Source organism: Haliotis asinina, chromosome 8, assembly GCF_037392515.1.
Source record: "Haliotis asinina isolate JCU_RB_2024 chromosome 8, JCU_Hal_asi_v2, whole genome shotgun sequence".
Lineage (NCBI taxonomy): Eukaryota > Metazoa > Mollusca > Gastropoda > Lepetellida > Haliotidae > Haliotis > Haliotis asinina.
In genome coordinates this window covers 61232195-61248599 of record NC_090287.1, presented here as the reverse complement: position 1 = coordinate 61248599, position 16405 = coordinate 61232195, and the positions used below count along the sequence as shown (strand labels likewise).

The 16405-nt window shown below is 41.5% G+C and overlaps 2 protein-coding genes across 2 annotated transcripts in view; one reads left to right on the top strand and one right to left on the bottom strand.

Moving 5' to 3' along the window:
- The window catches only part of LOC137294674 (alpha-soluble NSF attachment protein-like), a 282044-nt gene that overhangs the window by 56027 nt on the left and 209612 nt on the right, over positions 1 to 16405 (bottom strand). The window lies entirely within an intron of this gene.
- On the top strand, positions 6502 to 7993 carry LOC137294678 (barrier-to-autointegration factor-like). The gene is made up of 2 exons (XM_067825748.1): positions 6502 to 6649; positions 7375 to 7993. Exons 1-2 carry the CDS (start codon positions 6524 to 6526, stop codon positions 7519 to 7521), a joined length of 273 nt encoding a protein of 90 aa, XP_067681849.1. The 5' UTR covers positions 6502 to 6523; the 3' UTR covers positions 7522 to 7993.

Genomic DNA, 16405 nt, shown 5'->3' with positions numbered 1-16405 from the left:
AAAGATTTCCTCTCTCTCGTTCAAACCGTTCGTCGATCTTCACGGGAATGATCACGACGTCTTTCATCAATCACGTTCCACAGCATATTGCTCTTGTCCTGATGATTGTCCTGTACAGCGGGACTCAGTCGTAAAAGATGTACTGGTGGTGAATGTGTCGGTCCAGCTCGTGACCACGTTGAACTCCAAAGAGATATTGTCGATAGCGCAGCTGCAAACAACTTTGTCATACTCACTGAATGTGAATTCATATTCTGCTGAGAGCCATTCCAGTGAAAACGGAAAAGTACAAGGACGGTAGAACGAAATCGTTTTCAACCTCGCAGTACAGGAAATTAACGCGAGGCAACACCACGGAATTAAAAATGTCTACACAAACCCATCTGTATAGGATACCTCAGGGTGACTCTGCACTTACGACAATGGCGGAAGCTTCGGTCCGAGAACGGCCATGTGAGAGAGAAAATCTCTGACCTCGGGGACGCGCATGGATTCGCCTTTCACATGCAGTGGCAGCAACAAGGACCTGAACTATTTCATCAACACCGAAGGAGCTGTTAGCAACGCGCGGTACGACCTCATCTGCAACGACAAAGATGAATGGACGACATCCCCAGCCTTCGGCGGCAAGCTGTTCATCCTGAACGTTGAGAAAACGGTCGTCACCCGTACACTTTCGTCTATACAGACGACGACAAATGGGTACTGTTGCCCTCTCAGATTGAGTGGATCATTAAGATCACACTTGGCGCTTCCCTCATTTATATGGAAAACAAATATCACATGCTGAATAAAGTCATGAACGAGGAAACGCTGCTAGTGGCTTACGCTCCATCGTCCCATCGTCCCACCGTCAAGACACACCGTGGTCCTCAACACAATATCGAGGAATAAATAACCAACACGTTATTGAACAAACATGGGATTTAAAACGCGGAATTGCATGTAGTGTCGGAATTCGACGAAATGAATACCCCAACAATGAGGTATCATACCTCAACACTGAGGTATCACACCCCAACACTGAGGTATCATACACCAACACTGTGGTATCATACCTCAACACTGTGGTATCATTCCACGACACTGTGATATCACACCACAACACTGAGGTATCATACCTCAACACTGTGGTATCATACCTCAACACTGTGGTATCACACCTCAACACTGTGGTATCATACCTCAACACTGAGGTATCACCTTATCCAACACTGTGGTATCATACCTCAACACTGAGGTATCATACCCCAACACTGTGGTATCATACCTCAACACTGTGGTATCATTCCACGACACTTTGGTATCATACCTCAACACTGAGGTATCATACCTCAACACTGTGGCATCATACCTCAACACTGTGGTATCACACCTCACCACTGTGGTATCATACCTCAACACTGAGGTATCACCTTATCCAACACTGTGGTATCATACCTCAACACTGCGGTATCATACCTCAACACTGAGGTATCATACCTCAACACTGTGGTATCATACCCCAACACTGTGGTATCATACCTCAACACTGTGGTATCATTCCACGACACTGTGGTATCATACCTCAACACTGTGGTATCATACCTCAACACTGAGGTATCATACCTCAACACTGTGGTATCATACCTCAACACTGTGGTATCATACCTCAACACTGAGGTATCACCTTATCCAACACTGTGGTATCATACCTCAACACTGTGGTATCATACCTCAACACTGAGGTATCACCTTATCCAACACTGTGGTATCATACCTCAACACTGTAGTGTCATACCTGAACACAGTGGTATCATACCTCAACACTGTGGTATCACACCTCAACACTGTGGTATCATACCTCAACACTGTGGTATCATACCTCAACACTGTGGTATCATACCTCAACACTGTGGTGTCATACCTCAACACTGAGGTATCATACCTCAACACTGTGGTGTCATACCTCAACACTGAGGTATCATACCTCAACACTGTGGTATCATACCTCAACACTGTGGTATCATACCTCAACACTGAGGTATCATACCTCAACACTGTGGTATCATACCTCAACACTGTGGTATCATACCTCAACACTGTGGTATCATACCTCAACACTGTGGTATCATACCTCAACACTGTGGTGTCATACCTCAACACTGTGGTGTCATACCTCAACACTGTGGTGTCATACCTCAACACTGTGGTGTCATACCTCAACACTGTGGTGTCATACCTCAACACTGTGGTGTCATACCTCAACACAGTGGTATCATACCTCAACACTGTGGTATCATACCTCAACACTGAGGTATCATACCTCAACACTGTGGTGTCATACCTCAACACTGAGGTATCATACCCCAACACTGTGGTGTCATACCTCAACACTGTGGTATCATACCTCAACACTGTGGTGTCATACCTCAACACTGTGCTATCATACCTCAACACTGTGGTATCATACCTCAACACTGTGGTATCATACCTCAACACTGAGGTATCACACCTCAACACTGTGGTATCATACCTCAACACTGTGGTATCATACCTCAACACTGAGGTATCATACCTCAACACTGTGGTATCATACCTCAACACTGAGGTATCATACCTCAACACTGTGGTATCATACCTCAACACTGAGGTATCACACCTCAACACTGTGGTATCAAACCTCAACACTGAGGTATCACACCTCAACACTGTGGTATCATACCTCAACACTGAGGTATCAAACCTCAACACTGAGGTATCATACCTCAACACTGTGGTATCATACCTCAACACTGAGGTATCATACCTCAACACTGTGGTATCATACCTCAACACTGTGGTATCATACCTCAACACTGTGGTATCACACCTCAACACTGACGTATCACACCTCAACACTGTGGTATCACACCTCAACACTGAGGTATCACACCTCAACACTGTGGTATCATACCTCAACACTGAGGTATCACACCTCAACACTGTGGTATCATACCTCAACACTGAGGTATCATACCTCAACACTGAGGTATCATACCTCAACACTGAGGTATCATACCTCAACACTGTGGTATCATACCTCAACACTGTGGTGTCATACCTCAACACTGTGGTATCATACCTCAACACTGAGGTATCACACCTCAACACTGTGGTATCATACCTCAACACTGAGGTATCATACTTCAACACTGTGGTGTCACACCTCAACGCTAAGGTATCATACCCCAACAGTGTGGTATCATACCTCAACACTGTGGTATCATTCCACGACACTGTGGTATCATACCTCAACACTGTGGTATCATACCCCAACACTGAGGTATCATACCTCAACACTGTGGTATCATACCTCAACACTGTGGTATCATACCTCAACACTGTGGTATCATACCTCAACACTGTGGTATCATACCTCAACACTGAGGTATCACCTTATCCAACACTGTGGTATCATACCTCAACACTGTGGTATCATACCTCAACACTGTGGTATCATACCTCAACACTGAGGTATCATACCTCAACACTGAGGTATCACACCTCAACACTGTGGTATCATACCTCAACACTGAGGTATCATACCTCAACACTGTGGTGTCATACCTCAACGCAAAGGTATCATACCCCAACAGTGTGGTATCATACCTCAACACTTTGGTATCATTCCACGACACTGTGGTATCATACCTCAACACTGTGGTATCATACCCCAACACTGAGGTATCATACCTCAACACTGTGGTATCATACCTCAACACTGTGGTATCATACCTCAACACTGTGGTATCATACCTCAACACTGTGGTATCATACCTCAACACTGAGGTATCACCTTATCCAACACTGTGGTATCATACCTCAACACTGTGGTATCATACCTCAACACTGTGGTATCATACCTCAACACTGTGGTATCATACCTCAACACTGTGGTATCATACCTCAACACTGTGGTATCATTCCACGACACTGTGGTATCATACCTCAACACTGTGGTATCATACCCCAACACTGAGGTATCATACCTCAACACTGTGGTATCATACCTCGACACTGTGGTATCATACCTCAACACTGTGGTATCATACCTCAACACTGAGGTATCATACCCCAACACTGTGGTGTCATACCTCAACACTGTGGTATCATTCCACGACACTGTGGTATCATACCTCAACACTGTGGTATCATACCCCAACACTGAGGTATCATACCTCAACACTGTGGTATCATACCCCAACACTGTGGTATCATACCCCAACACTGTGGCATCATACCTCAACACTGAGGTATCATACCCCAACACTGTGGTATCATACCTCAACACTGAGGTATCACCTTATCTAACACTGTGGTATCATACCTCAACACTGTGGTATCATTCCACGACACTGTCGTATCATACCTCAACACTGAGGTATCATACCTCAACACTGAGGTATCATACCTCAACACTGTGTTATCATTCCACGACAATGTGGTATCATACCTCAACACTGAGGTATCATACCCCAACACTGTGCTATCATACCTCAACACTGTGGTTTCATTCCACGACACTGTGGTATCATACCTCAACACTGAGGTATCATACCTCAACACTGAGGTATCACACCCCAACACTGTGGTATCATACCTCAACACTGTGGTGTCATTCCACGACACTGTGGTATCATACCTCAACACTGAGGTATCATACCCCAACACTGTGGTATCACACCGCGACACTGTGGTATCATACCTCAACACTGTGGTATCATACCCCAACACTGTGGTATCACACCGCGACACTGTGGTATCATACCCCAACACTGTGGTATCATACCTCAACACTGAGGTATCATACCCCAACACTGTGGTATCACACCTCAACACTGAGGTATAACCTTATCCAACACTGTGGTATCATACCCCAACACTGAGGTATCATACCCCAACACTGTGGCATCATACCTCAACATACCTCAACCCTGTGGTATCATACATCAACACTGTGGTATCATACCCCAACACTGTGGTATCATACCTCAACAGTCTGGTATCACACCGCGACACTGTGGTATCATACCTCAACACTGTGGTGTCATACCTCAACACTGTGGTGTCATACCTCAACACTGAGGTATCATACCTCAACACTGTGGTGTCATACCTCAACACTGAGGTGTCATACCTCAACACTGTGGTGTCATACCTCAACACTGAGGTATCATACCCCAACACTGTGGTATCATACCTCAACACTGTGGTATCATTCCACGACACTGTGGTATCATACCTCAACACTGTGGTATCATACCCCAACGCTGAGGTATCATACCTCAACCCTGTGGTATCATACCTCAACACTGTGGTATCATACCTCAACACTGTGGTATCATACCTCAACACTGTGGTATCATACCTCAACACTGAGGTATCACCTTATCCAACACTGTGGTATCATACCTCAACACTGAGGTATCATACCTCAACACTGTGGTATCATACCTCAACACTGAGGTATCATACCTCAACACTGTGGTGTCATACCTCAACACTGAGGTATCATACCCCAACACTGTGGTATCATACCTCAACACTGTGGTATCATTCCACGACATTGTGGTATCATACCTCAACACTGTGGTATCATACCCCAACACTGAGGTATCATACACCAACACTGTGGTATCATACCTCAACACTGTGGCATCATACCTCAACACTGTGGTATCATACCTCAACACTGTGGTATCATACCTCAACACTGAGGTGTCATACCCCAACACTGTGGTATCATACCTCAACACTGTGGTATCATTCCACGACACTGTGGTATCATACCTCAACACTGTGGTATCATACCCCAACACTGAGGTATCATACCTCAACACTGTGGTATCATACCCCAACACTGTGGTATCATACCCCATCACTGTGGTATCATACCTCAACACTGAGGTATCATACCCCAACACTGTGGTATCATACCTCAACACTGAGGTATCACCTTATCTAACACTGTGGTATCATACCTCAACACTGAGGTATCATACCCCAACACTGTGGTATGACACCCCAACACTGTCGTACCATTCCACGACACTGTGGTATCACAGCCCGACACTGTGGTATCATTCCACGACACTGTGGTATCACACCCCAACACTGTGGTATCATTCCACGACACTGTATTATCACACCCCAACACTGTGGTATCATACTCCAACACTGTGGTATCATGTCGCGACACTGTGGGTCATTGCTCGCACTACCAGTTAGTAGTTTATCTTTACAAAGACGTTTTATTTACTGGCCATAAAACAAAGCATCATCATTTCTCCGTACAATAAAAATATTGTTGTTTCTTCACAACTAAAATTTACTACATCGATAGCATGAAAGGCATCAGATGTAACATGTCCTTTTTTGTTTTGTTTTTTTGTTTGTTTGTTTGTTTTGTTTGTTGGGAGGGGGGGGGCGAACAGGAAGTTATCATAGATAACAGAACAAATGCTTATTTTTTCTAGTTAAAGTCAACTGATAACAAGTCAGGATGTGCTCGACGTCACAAAAACACCGGGACTTTGTGTCAGAGCCAATGGGAGATAATCTTGTAACTGAGCTACCAGGAATAGGATCAGTTCTTGGCTCAAAACTCAGCGAGGCCAAATTTACAAAGGTGAGATTACACTTTACAGTCCCTTACATTTCATATTACTGTGACTGACCACTACAGGGACGGTGAGTAGCTTGATTGTTTTCCTGAAAACATCACCATAAGTACCAAATTTTGTTTCCATGGACGCTGAATTGACGAGCAGCATCATGCTGCGAGGACCCACAAGAAGCATGCCTGTAGTCTTTACCTCCAAGGTTTAGCATGTTGGCGTGTTCCAGAATGATACATTTCTTAAGGCTTCGCTGACTGGAACTGATGAACATCTGATCGCCTGCCCTTTCAAAGCGAATATTGCAGGCCATTTTCTTTTCTCAGATATGTCTTGTTTGTTGCAAGTTTCCTGCAATTCCAATAAATGCTTGATTAGGTTACTTTGACCATGTTCACGTGTATTTGCGATGGTTACCTGTGTAGACCTACAGGTACAGTTAATACGTTTAATTCTAAGCATGGACTAGGCTGAAATTTCTGTCTCTTCAGTATCCAGGGCAACCGAAGTCGTCAGTTTTAATTAATTATGCAGCATCAATGAATTCTGACAAGTGAGTTAGGATAAGTAAAGAATGATATTTTTATTCATGTGGGTATGCATGCTAAACTGCAGGGTGCACTCGCTCGGGTGGTAGGACTAAAACAACTGGCTTAGCTAATCTGTTACTTGACAGTATCATTACACTGCTTTCACCTCTCACCTCCAACAATTATTGTGTCTTGTTTTTTTCCAGGCGTACAATGTTCTGGGCCAGTTCCTGGTGTTGGACAAGAATGAAGAGTTGTTCGTAGGCTGGCTGAAGGAGACATGCTCTGCTAATTCCAAACAAGCGGGGGACTGTTACACGGCACTGAACGCATGGTGTGATGAACACTTGTGAGGTGCCTGCCCTGTCAAGTCATGTCACACGTATTCGTGCTTACCCCTTTTCTGTTCTGCTTACTCCAAAATTTGCAGGAATGGATTGTTTTAAGTTCTTAGTATGCTTGTCGTGAATAGTACACATGCCGCCTCGAGTTCTTACCATAATGCATCAGTTCTGAAACGGACATCTACGGGAATCTTAAAATGACGACTGATAGTAGCATAGTGACGTCCCAGTCAGCTTCTTAACACCTCTAGTTCCCTTGCGTTTAGTCCATGCGTCTTAGAAGCGATTCAGCCCAGGAATCAGTCAACTCAACATGTCCATCAAATTTACTGTACACTTTAAATGTACAGCTTATGTAGCCATCTTGTTTGTTGTGCTGTGGTCGGTTTAAAAACACCATAAGGAATTTCTTTAAAACAGCTTGCACCTAGAACTATATGACGTCGTAGTTATAAACGTTTATAGAATTGATGGTATTCAAGGGACAATTTAGGCATTTCACATGTAACCTTTTATGGAGGAATCCTAATTACTTAGCATTTTATATCAATGATAAAATACCTTTTGTTCTCAAAATATCCTAAGGCTTCCTTAGCGTTTTATATCAATGATAAAATACCTTTTGTTCTCAAAATATCCTAAGGCCAAAAAGGGCTACGTTGTATTAATATTCAATAAATTCGTATCCTAATGTCTCGGTTGTTTTCACTGTATTTTGATTACATAGAGAGAGGGGCTAGTATTCAAATGTGTATTTTGTAGTTGTATAACATCTGCATCACAAGTTAATGTTCTGAAGCTGATACGTATTGTCCTCTAGAAGATCCAGGGTAGGGTTTAGGAAGATCCAGATGATCCTACATACAATGGGATCCAGGGAATCGCTGGTCCTACGGTGGAAATCCAGATTTTATCAAGTTATGATCCTTGTCTGTCGGGGCCATACACGTACTCTGGGGTCCGAGGTGGTCTGCAACTTGTCTAACTATGACATGGCATGATGCGAATGATTTGATTTTCAAGTGAAAGGATATACTCCAATGATTAATTGTTATGATGGATACACACACTGTTGGGTCACACGTGGTAGAGTCATCGGAGCTGTGGTAAGCTGATTACAGAATTGCCTCCCTTGTCCACACCTGACGCCCAATGAGTGTTGTTTCAAATCTTAACATGATTTCTATGTAGATTTGACACCACTTGACCCCGACTTGTGGATTCTGCAAAGTGTGAATTGTTTTAACGTGAAGGAATCATTCAGTTAGACGCAAGACTAGGGGAGACTACTCTTCCTATAACTTTTGTTCTGTATCCTCACCAAACCACGTGAAGCGCCATACAATCTCCGTCGTCTCGGCTGGAGAGCTGGAACTGCTGCCTTGTAGCTGCATGGGCACAACAAAACATTCGAGTGTCTGCTCATCAAAGGAACACAGGTATCATCAATATCACGCCGGGGGGTGGGGGGGGGCACCAGAAATGGGCTTCGTATATTGTACCACAGTGGAGAATCGAATTCGGGTCGTCGGCGTGACGAGCGAACACTTTAACCAAAAGGCTACCTAACTCCCCACACTGATATTAGAAATTGCACGGTGTGATATTCACAAAAAGTAATTCTTCTGTGAGCCTGCCATGATACTGCAAGCATACGTAGATAATATTTCTTTATGCTGTGCAGGGATTTGCAACATATACAGCCAGCGGTGAAAAGATTACTTAAGATCAGACTTAATATTCCTACTAGAATATCATCCAGACCACACGTTCTGTCTTTTAAGCATCAGCTAAACTTTTAAAAGAATTATATAAGTGCATCTTGGGAAATTCTGTAATTATTTGTAAACATTATGCCGAGTTGAGTATACATTTTGATCAGTCTTGTTGGACGTATTAGTTCAATATAGGGAGTCTAACATGCTCGCTGACTTGGTTTCGCTTGTCATCGTATCCCTGTTTCGTAGAACGATGCTTATGATGCTGATCACTGGATTATCTGGTCTGAGCACTTTTATTTACTGACCGCCATATAGCTGGAGTATTGCTGAGTGCTACATTAAACAACAACAGCTACAACAACAACAACAACAACAACAGCTACAACAACAACAACGCGTCTTAAGGTAACTATCTTGGTGCATCACACAACCTTGGTTGGATGTACAAATATTAATTTTGATCGGCAGAATCTGAGAATCTGAGATTTAAACAAGATCCTGTGCATGGAGATTCGGCAGACCGCTAGCCAGACCGCCTTTGAGCACTGAGCTTGAAAGTTCTGTGGGATTCGGTTTTAGTTTGTTTTTTGTTTTTGTTTTTTTTCGGGGGGGGGGGGGGGAGGGGGGTGTTTGGTGTGTGTGTGTGTGTGTGTGTGTGTGTGTGTGTGTGTGTGTGTGTGTGTGTGTGTGTGTGCGTGCGCGTGCGTGTGTGCGTGCGTGTGTGTATGCATGTGTGTGTGTTTTGTTCTGGTTTTTCGGTTTTTGACATGTTGAATGGATTCAGGATTTGGGGGATTTTTTTTTTATTTCCCCACTGATCCCCCCTCTCATTGATATTCGAAGTAAATAGCAATTAGATATGAATTCCGTGCAAATATAGTTTGCATAAATTTCAGTGTGTCGTCACACAATGTATACAATATTCCTGTCAATGTAAAGTATTCAGAAGGCAAATATAGAAACAAAAACCTATACGCAACAAAGCACATGAAAAATCTCGGACAATCCGAGATCGATGAGCAGAACAAACAAGGGACACAACTCTAAGTGAAGATTTCTTGGCGACCATTGCACATACAGATTGTACGTATTCCTTTACGAAAATCATCTGTTGTATTACAGCAATAGTAATAATAATGAATTGGAATCCAGTTTTATGATGTCATGAAATAAGTATCGATATCATTAAAGACTGATTATAAAAAAAGTATGTTGCAGCATTTAAAAGCATTCTATGACACCTAAATTATTTTTGTGAGACTGATTAAAAAGACTTTCTGATGTCGAAGAATCAAAAGAGATACCTTGCATCTATTTTGTGATATATTAGCATCTTGAAAAAAGGTTCAAATGTATGTATCGATTTGGTGATATCAACACATCATCTTCCTTAACATTGTATGGTGTGAATCTTATATCAACAACTTACTTTGTTAATATTAAATGTTGGTGACAGTTAACGTATTTACTATATGCATCAAGAGGCGAATCATTGACATTTCACCTCTTAAATGTAATACAGAGGTCCTCTGTGACAATTTTTAAGAATAACAGATATTTGTCCAGAATATCTTATTTTCAAAGTTTGTTTCAGAATCTAAGGCACAGGTTGTTTTCAAAAACGCGTAAAATTATGCAAATTTGTCCCATGCAGTAGATGTCATACCTCAGCCGTCTGGTATCATCTTGCGTTTGAGTAATACTTCCTTAGCTACAGAACACCCGGTTGTGTGTGTGTGTTAATATAAGTCTTTGTGCCACCAAACCTAGCCAAAAGGTGACATATGGTTACATGTCAATAATCAATCAGTCAGTGCAAAGAACACGTATTTTTCAAGTAGTCCGTTTAAGGTACTGCTTAAAGATACATAATCTCCTCTTTCTTTCAATGATTCATACAATGGCATGATTGCAGGCTTGTCATTTTAGTCAACAGTCTGCGTACTTCCCTGTGTCCTCAAACTTTACTAAAACTTTACTACTTGACCTTTGAAACTCTCATGAAAACAGGTGAAAATTAACTGTGTGTGTATGCGCGCACACTTTTCAAGAAACTGTGTCCGCACCAGCAACTTATGATTCAACAGTCTAACAAATCTCGAGTCCGTCGAACATTCCTTGTGTTTATCCACTGCTGCGCATGTCAGAAGCTCATAATACGCTCACACATAGAAGATTTCAATCCTTACAGAAAACTAAAAACCGATTGTTTGATCTCTGAAACCAAATTGCATTGAAAGAAACACATAGCCCTGTTTAAACTGCAAAAAGAAGTCCCACTGAGATGGGATATTCTGACACTGAGGTTAATGAAGACTTCCTTTATATTTGTCTTTTGCATCGTGTATTGGGCTGAACGCCAGGCAAAATATGTTATGATTCAGAGTTTATGAGAAAAACTACCCAAAACTGTCTTTAGTATTCTAAATTTTAAAAGGTTATTTTAGATCAGATTGATGAATCACAATCGATACTTTTTCACGGATGTTCAGCAATGCTTAGAATTAGATATTCTTGCTTTGGGGTGGTATGCTCGCAAAAGTGCCCGAAAGATGATAATTATCCTTATGTTTTCCAAAACCAAAAGGGTGTTTTCCGTTGAAAGTCATTTATCTCAGAATAGTAAACCAAGGACATTATTGATTGGATTGAACGCAAAGCAAAATAATATGGTTTAGGGACTGTGAGACAGTCGACCCTGGAGTCAAGGTGGACGGCGATCGATGCTGAGTGTTGTAGTGTATTGTTTTACCCGAGTTGGTTGTAGAAGTGAGAAGGGACTTCATGGATCAGCTGGTCAGACATGGTTCACTGTGGTATCATATCGCCACACTGTGAATCACAATATCACAATATCGATCACAGGTTTGTCTTATTCAAGACGTTCAATTTACAGGCGACAAAACAAAGCATCAGCGTTACTCGGAACAATAGAAAAGATATTAGTTTTTGCTACTAGTTCGTTGATAGCACGAATAGAGTCAGATGTAACATGTCTTTTGGGGGGTTATAATTTCGGTTTTCAAGAAGGAATGACAATGACAATATGATTATTATTTTTCAGAAAAGACATCTGTATCAAGTCAAGATGCCTTCTACTGTATGATGTGAAAGCCCAATGAGCAATGCAAACAGGATATGCTTAAACGTGGCAGTACAATTTTGTTTGGCATATATTACTTAGATATAACAGCACGCCTAACACTTGTAATGGTGATGTACTTATTGAAAGGTAATGTTATCTTTATAACTAAAACAAGTTATTATTGTTTCTACTTTACTTCTAGAGTGGCAACTTGTTCTTAGACATTTTTATATATTATATCAAAATGGCCACAATTTACTACACATGCATAGTGGTTGTAGCTTTTCAAACAGTCCTGACAACAATCACCTTCCACGTAAAGACACGCCGCTGTGCACACTAGATCATTCAGTGTGCACTGACAAAGGTTTCACCTGGAATAAGCTAGCAATGGTGAAGGTGAAGAGATGATTTCCAAACTGGTGCCTCCGATATGTGATGTCTTAGACTTTTGGATGTAGGTAGGAGGTTTTCATTCCTCTGCTGCTTCTGACATTACAACCAATATCTTGTCTTATCTACAGACACCACTGGATTATTTGGTATATAATACAGACAGCTCACAAACTGGCCACAATATGTAAGGGCTGTTTCATGAACATCCAAACTGTCGTCCAATTGTGTCAGTGTTTGTAGGTGATTCACGGGGGATTTTATTAAGACAATTCCCCTTTTCTACCGATGCCACAAAAGGTGCTTTAGGGTGAAACGGAGCAGGCCAAGTTTGTATCATAAGGACTAATATCATAGCCATAATTAATATGATAAACAAACAAGAAAGATACTAGTATATAGATTTCATATGTCAGTTTTATTAACTCTGTTTCAACAATACATTACATATTTTGTGAATTAACCTCCTTATTGCTCATGTACCTCCCCCTCCTGTGAAGATACTTCACCCTCTGCATCGGATATCATGTGAGTGAATGAGTGAGTTTAGTTTTAGTCCGCACTCAGCAATATTCCAGCTAGATGGCGGATGTCTGTATAGAATCGAGTCTGGACCAGATAATCCAGTTGTCAACTGCATTAACATCAATCTGCACAATGGGAACCGATGACATTTGTCAACCAAGTCAGAGAGTCTGACGGCCCAATCGCGTTAGTCGCCTCTTACGGCATGTATGGGTTACTGAAGATCAATTCTAACCTGGATCTTCACGGTTCCTGACAGGAAAACACGACATAACGGGGATACTGTATCATGAAAGACAAATGGAAAAGCAAAATCCCGTTAATTCATTTTTCCGACAAAGAAGGCCAGATGTTTTCGTATAGCTGCCTTTCTTATCGTTTCTCGTATTCCAGACATAAATAACAGACATCTGGAGGGCTGCCACCCACACGGGGACTCTCCGTCAAGGCCAATAGGACATAAGCTTGTAACTGACGTACCGGGAATAGGGATAGGTCTTGGTGACAGACTCAGCCAGGCGGGGATTACATGGGTTAGAATACACTTTACGATGTCTTACATTTCAGTAGACTGAAGAACCAGACATAACTGACATTGATGAAAAGAATTTCAATATATGATGTCACTGAAATTTCATGTCTGAGCAGGGACCATGTAACAGAGGGACGACCCTCTCCAACAGTTTATCATTAACCATCAGCGCTACGGTCTGACATTAACTGATACACATCGGCCCCTGCTGCTTCTCTGCGCTACAGGTACAAACGCGTCACAGATGCGCTGAGCCCTTGGTATATACATAAACAATACTGCGTAATACCCGGACGGAGAGTTAATTCCCTTAGCGGGATTTCACTGTCTGCGATTAACTGTCAACCATTATGTTAGAACGCGTGTCTTGGGGAATTAGCTCGCTTGTCAAGAGGTAAGCCTATACCAACCCACAGACAACACAACACCTGAGTAAAATAAACAAGGATTTTAATGCACAGCAGTAACATGATCATTTTGACTTTATCATTCAATAACTCATCTTTATCAATCCGCTTTCAAAGAACGTAAACGTTATATGAATACTATCCAAAAAAGAAACGCATAGATTAGGAATCTGTTGCGAAAATGTTGTAGTTTCAAACATGTATAACTCGTCCACAAATAGACTTTAGCGCGTGGAATTTTACACACGCACGTTTAGGAGAAGGTAATGTCTATACAACCAAGTGGATACTTTTAGATAACGGTGACGCTGACCGCGATGGTGACGACGTAGCACGACCCCTATTCGGGTTTCCTGGCTCTCAGACCAATCTCTTTCAGCCTGATCCGTACAGTTGGACCGGATATCCTCTGACGTCCAGGCACCCTGGCTGATGTGCTTTCATCCGTGGCAGTACGATCGCGCACCTGTAGTACCCGGATGTACCGTTTTTTGGCTACAGTGGTAACTCGAGATCTGCCTGTATGAGGACAGAGATATACCTGTTTGGGTGCAACGAGCCGCAAGCCATGATATCTCGCGCAGACTAACATTCAGTCGCCAGAAGATTGGTAATCTCCAGCATGCATTCTTTCAATGTCGATGTTCCGTGTCGAAGAGTCAAGATGTGACGTCGTGATTTGACCATGAAACTCCTCCAAAACGAATGCCAATTTATGAAAGCAATCTGGGTCTTTTTTCCAGACACTGAATGCTCTTTGCTGCACATTTCAGCAGGAGGGTGATTTCCGTTGCGTTGTGGCCTTTCTAATTTTTGTAAGAAATCTCATCAAAACCAACATTTTCAGGTAAAATCGGTTTTTTAATTGTGTAAAATCATGTCATCAACACTTTTGTTACATATTTTAACGATTATTTGAACACGATAGGTAATTAATAGATTTTTTAAAATACAAATCACCCATGCATTTTGGGGGGATGGTATAGATTGGCTACACATAATACAATTATCACTGTACACATTCAAAATATACAACGTAATGTGAAATATTCTACACATTAAGTAAGCGTGTGTATATACAATCTACATTGTACACAGTTAGAAATTTCAGTGTGTCGTCACACAATGTATACAATATTCCTGTCAATGTAAAGTATTCAGAAGGCAAATATAGAAACAAAAACCTATACGCAACAAAGCACATGAAAAATCTCGGACAATCCGAGATCGGGGAGCAGAACAAACAAGGGACACAACTCCGCGTGCTCTAAGTGAAGATTTCTTGGCGACCATTGCACATACAGATTGTACGTATTCCTTTACGAAAATCATCTGTTGTATTACAGCAATAGTAATAATAATGAATTGGAATCCAGTTTTATGATGTCATGAAATAAGTATCGATATCATTAAAGACTGATTATAAAAAAAGTATGTTGCAGCATTTAAAAGCATTCTATGACACCTAAATTATTTTTGTGAGACTGATTAAAAAGACTTTCTGATGTCGAAGAATCAAAAGAGATACCTTGCATCTATTTTGTGATATATTAGCATCTTGAAAAAAGGTTCAAATGTATGTATCGATTTGGTGATATCAACACATCATCTTCCTTAACATTGTATGGTGTGAATCTTATATCAACAACTTACTTTGTTAATATTAAATGTTGGTGACAGTTAACGTATTTACTATATGCATCAAGAGGCGAATCATTGACATTTCACCTCTTAAATGTAATACAGAGGTCCTCTGTGACAATTTTTAAGAATAACAGATATTTGTCCAGAATATCTTATTTTCAAAGTTTGTTTCAGAATCTAAGGCACAGGTTGTTTTCAAAAACGCGTAAAATTATGCAAATTTGTCCCATGCAGTAGATGTCATACCTCAGCCGTCTGGTATCATCTTGCGTTTGAGTAATACTTCCTTAGCTACAGAACACCCGGTTGTGTGTGTGTGTTAATATAAGTCTTTGTGCCACCAAACCTAGCCAAAAGGTGACATATGGTTACATGTCAATAATCAATCAGTCAGTGCAAAGAACACGTATTTTTCAGGTAGTCCGTTTAAGGTACTGCTTAAAGATACATAATCTCCTCTTTCTTTCAATGATTCATACAATGGCATGATTGCAGGCTTGTCATTTTAGGCAACAGTCTGCGTACTTCCCTGTGTCCTCAAACTTTACTAAAACTTTACTACTTGACCTTTGAAACTCTCATGAAA

What these genes read in the sequence shown, in the direction of transcription:
- LOC137294678 (XM_067825748.1), top strand. Translation starts at nt 6,524, where the DNA reads ATGTGCTCGACGTCACAAAAACACCGGGACTTTGTGTCAGAGCCAATG. An exon ending in GCGAGGCCAAATTTACAAAG is followed by an intron (nt 6,650 to 7,374) that starts GTGAGATTACAC and finishes GTTTTTTTCCAG; the next exon opens with GCGTACAATGTTCTGGGCCA.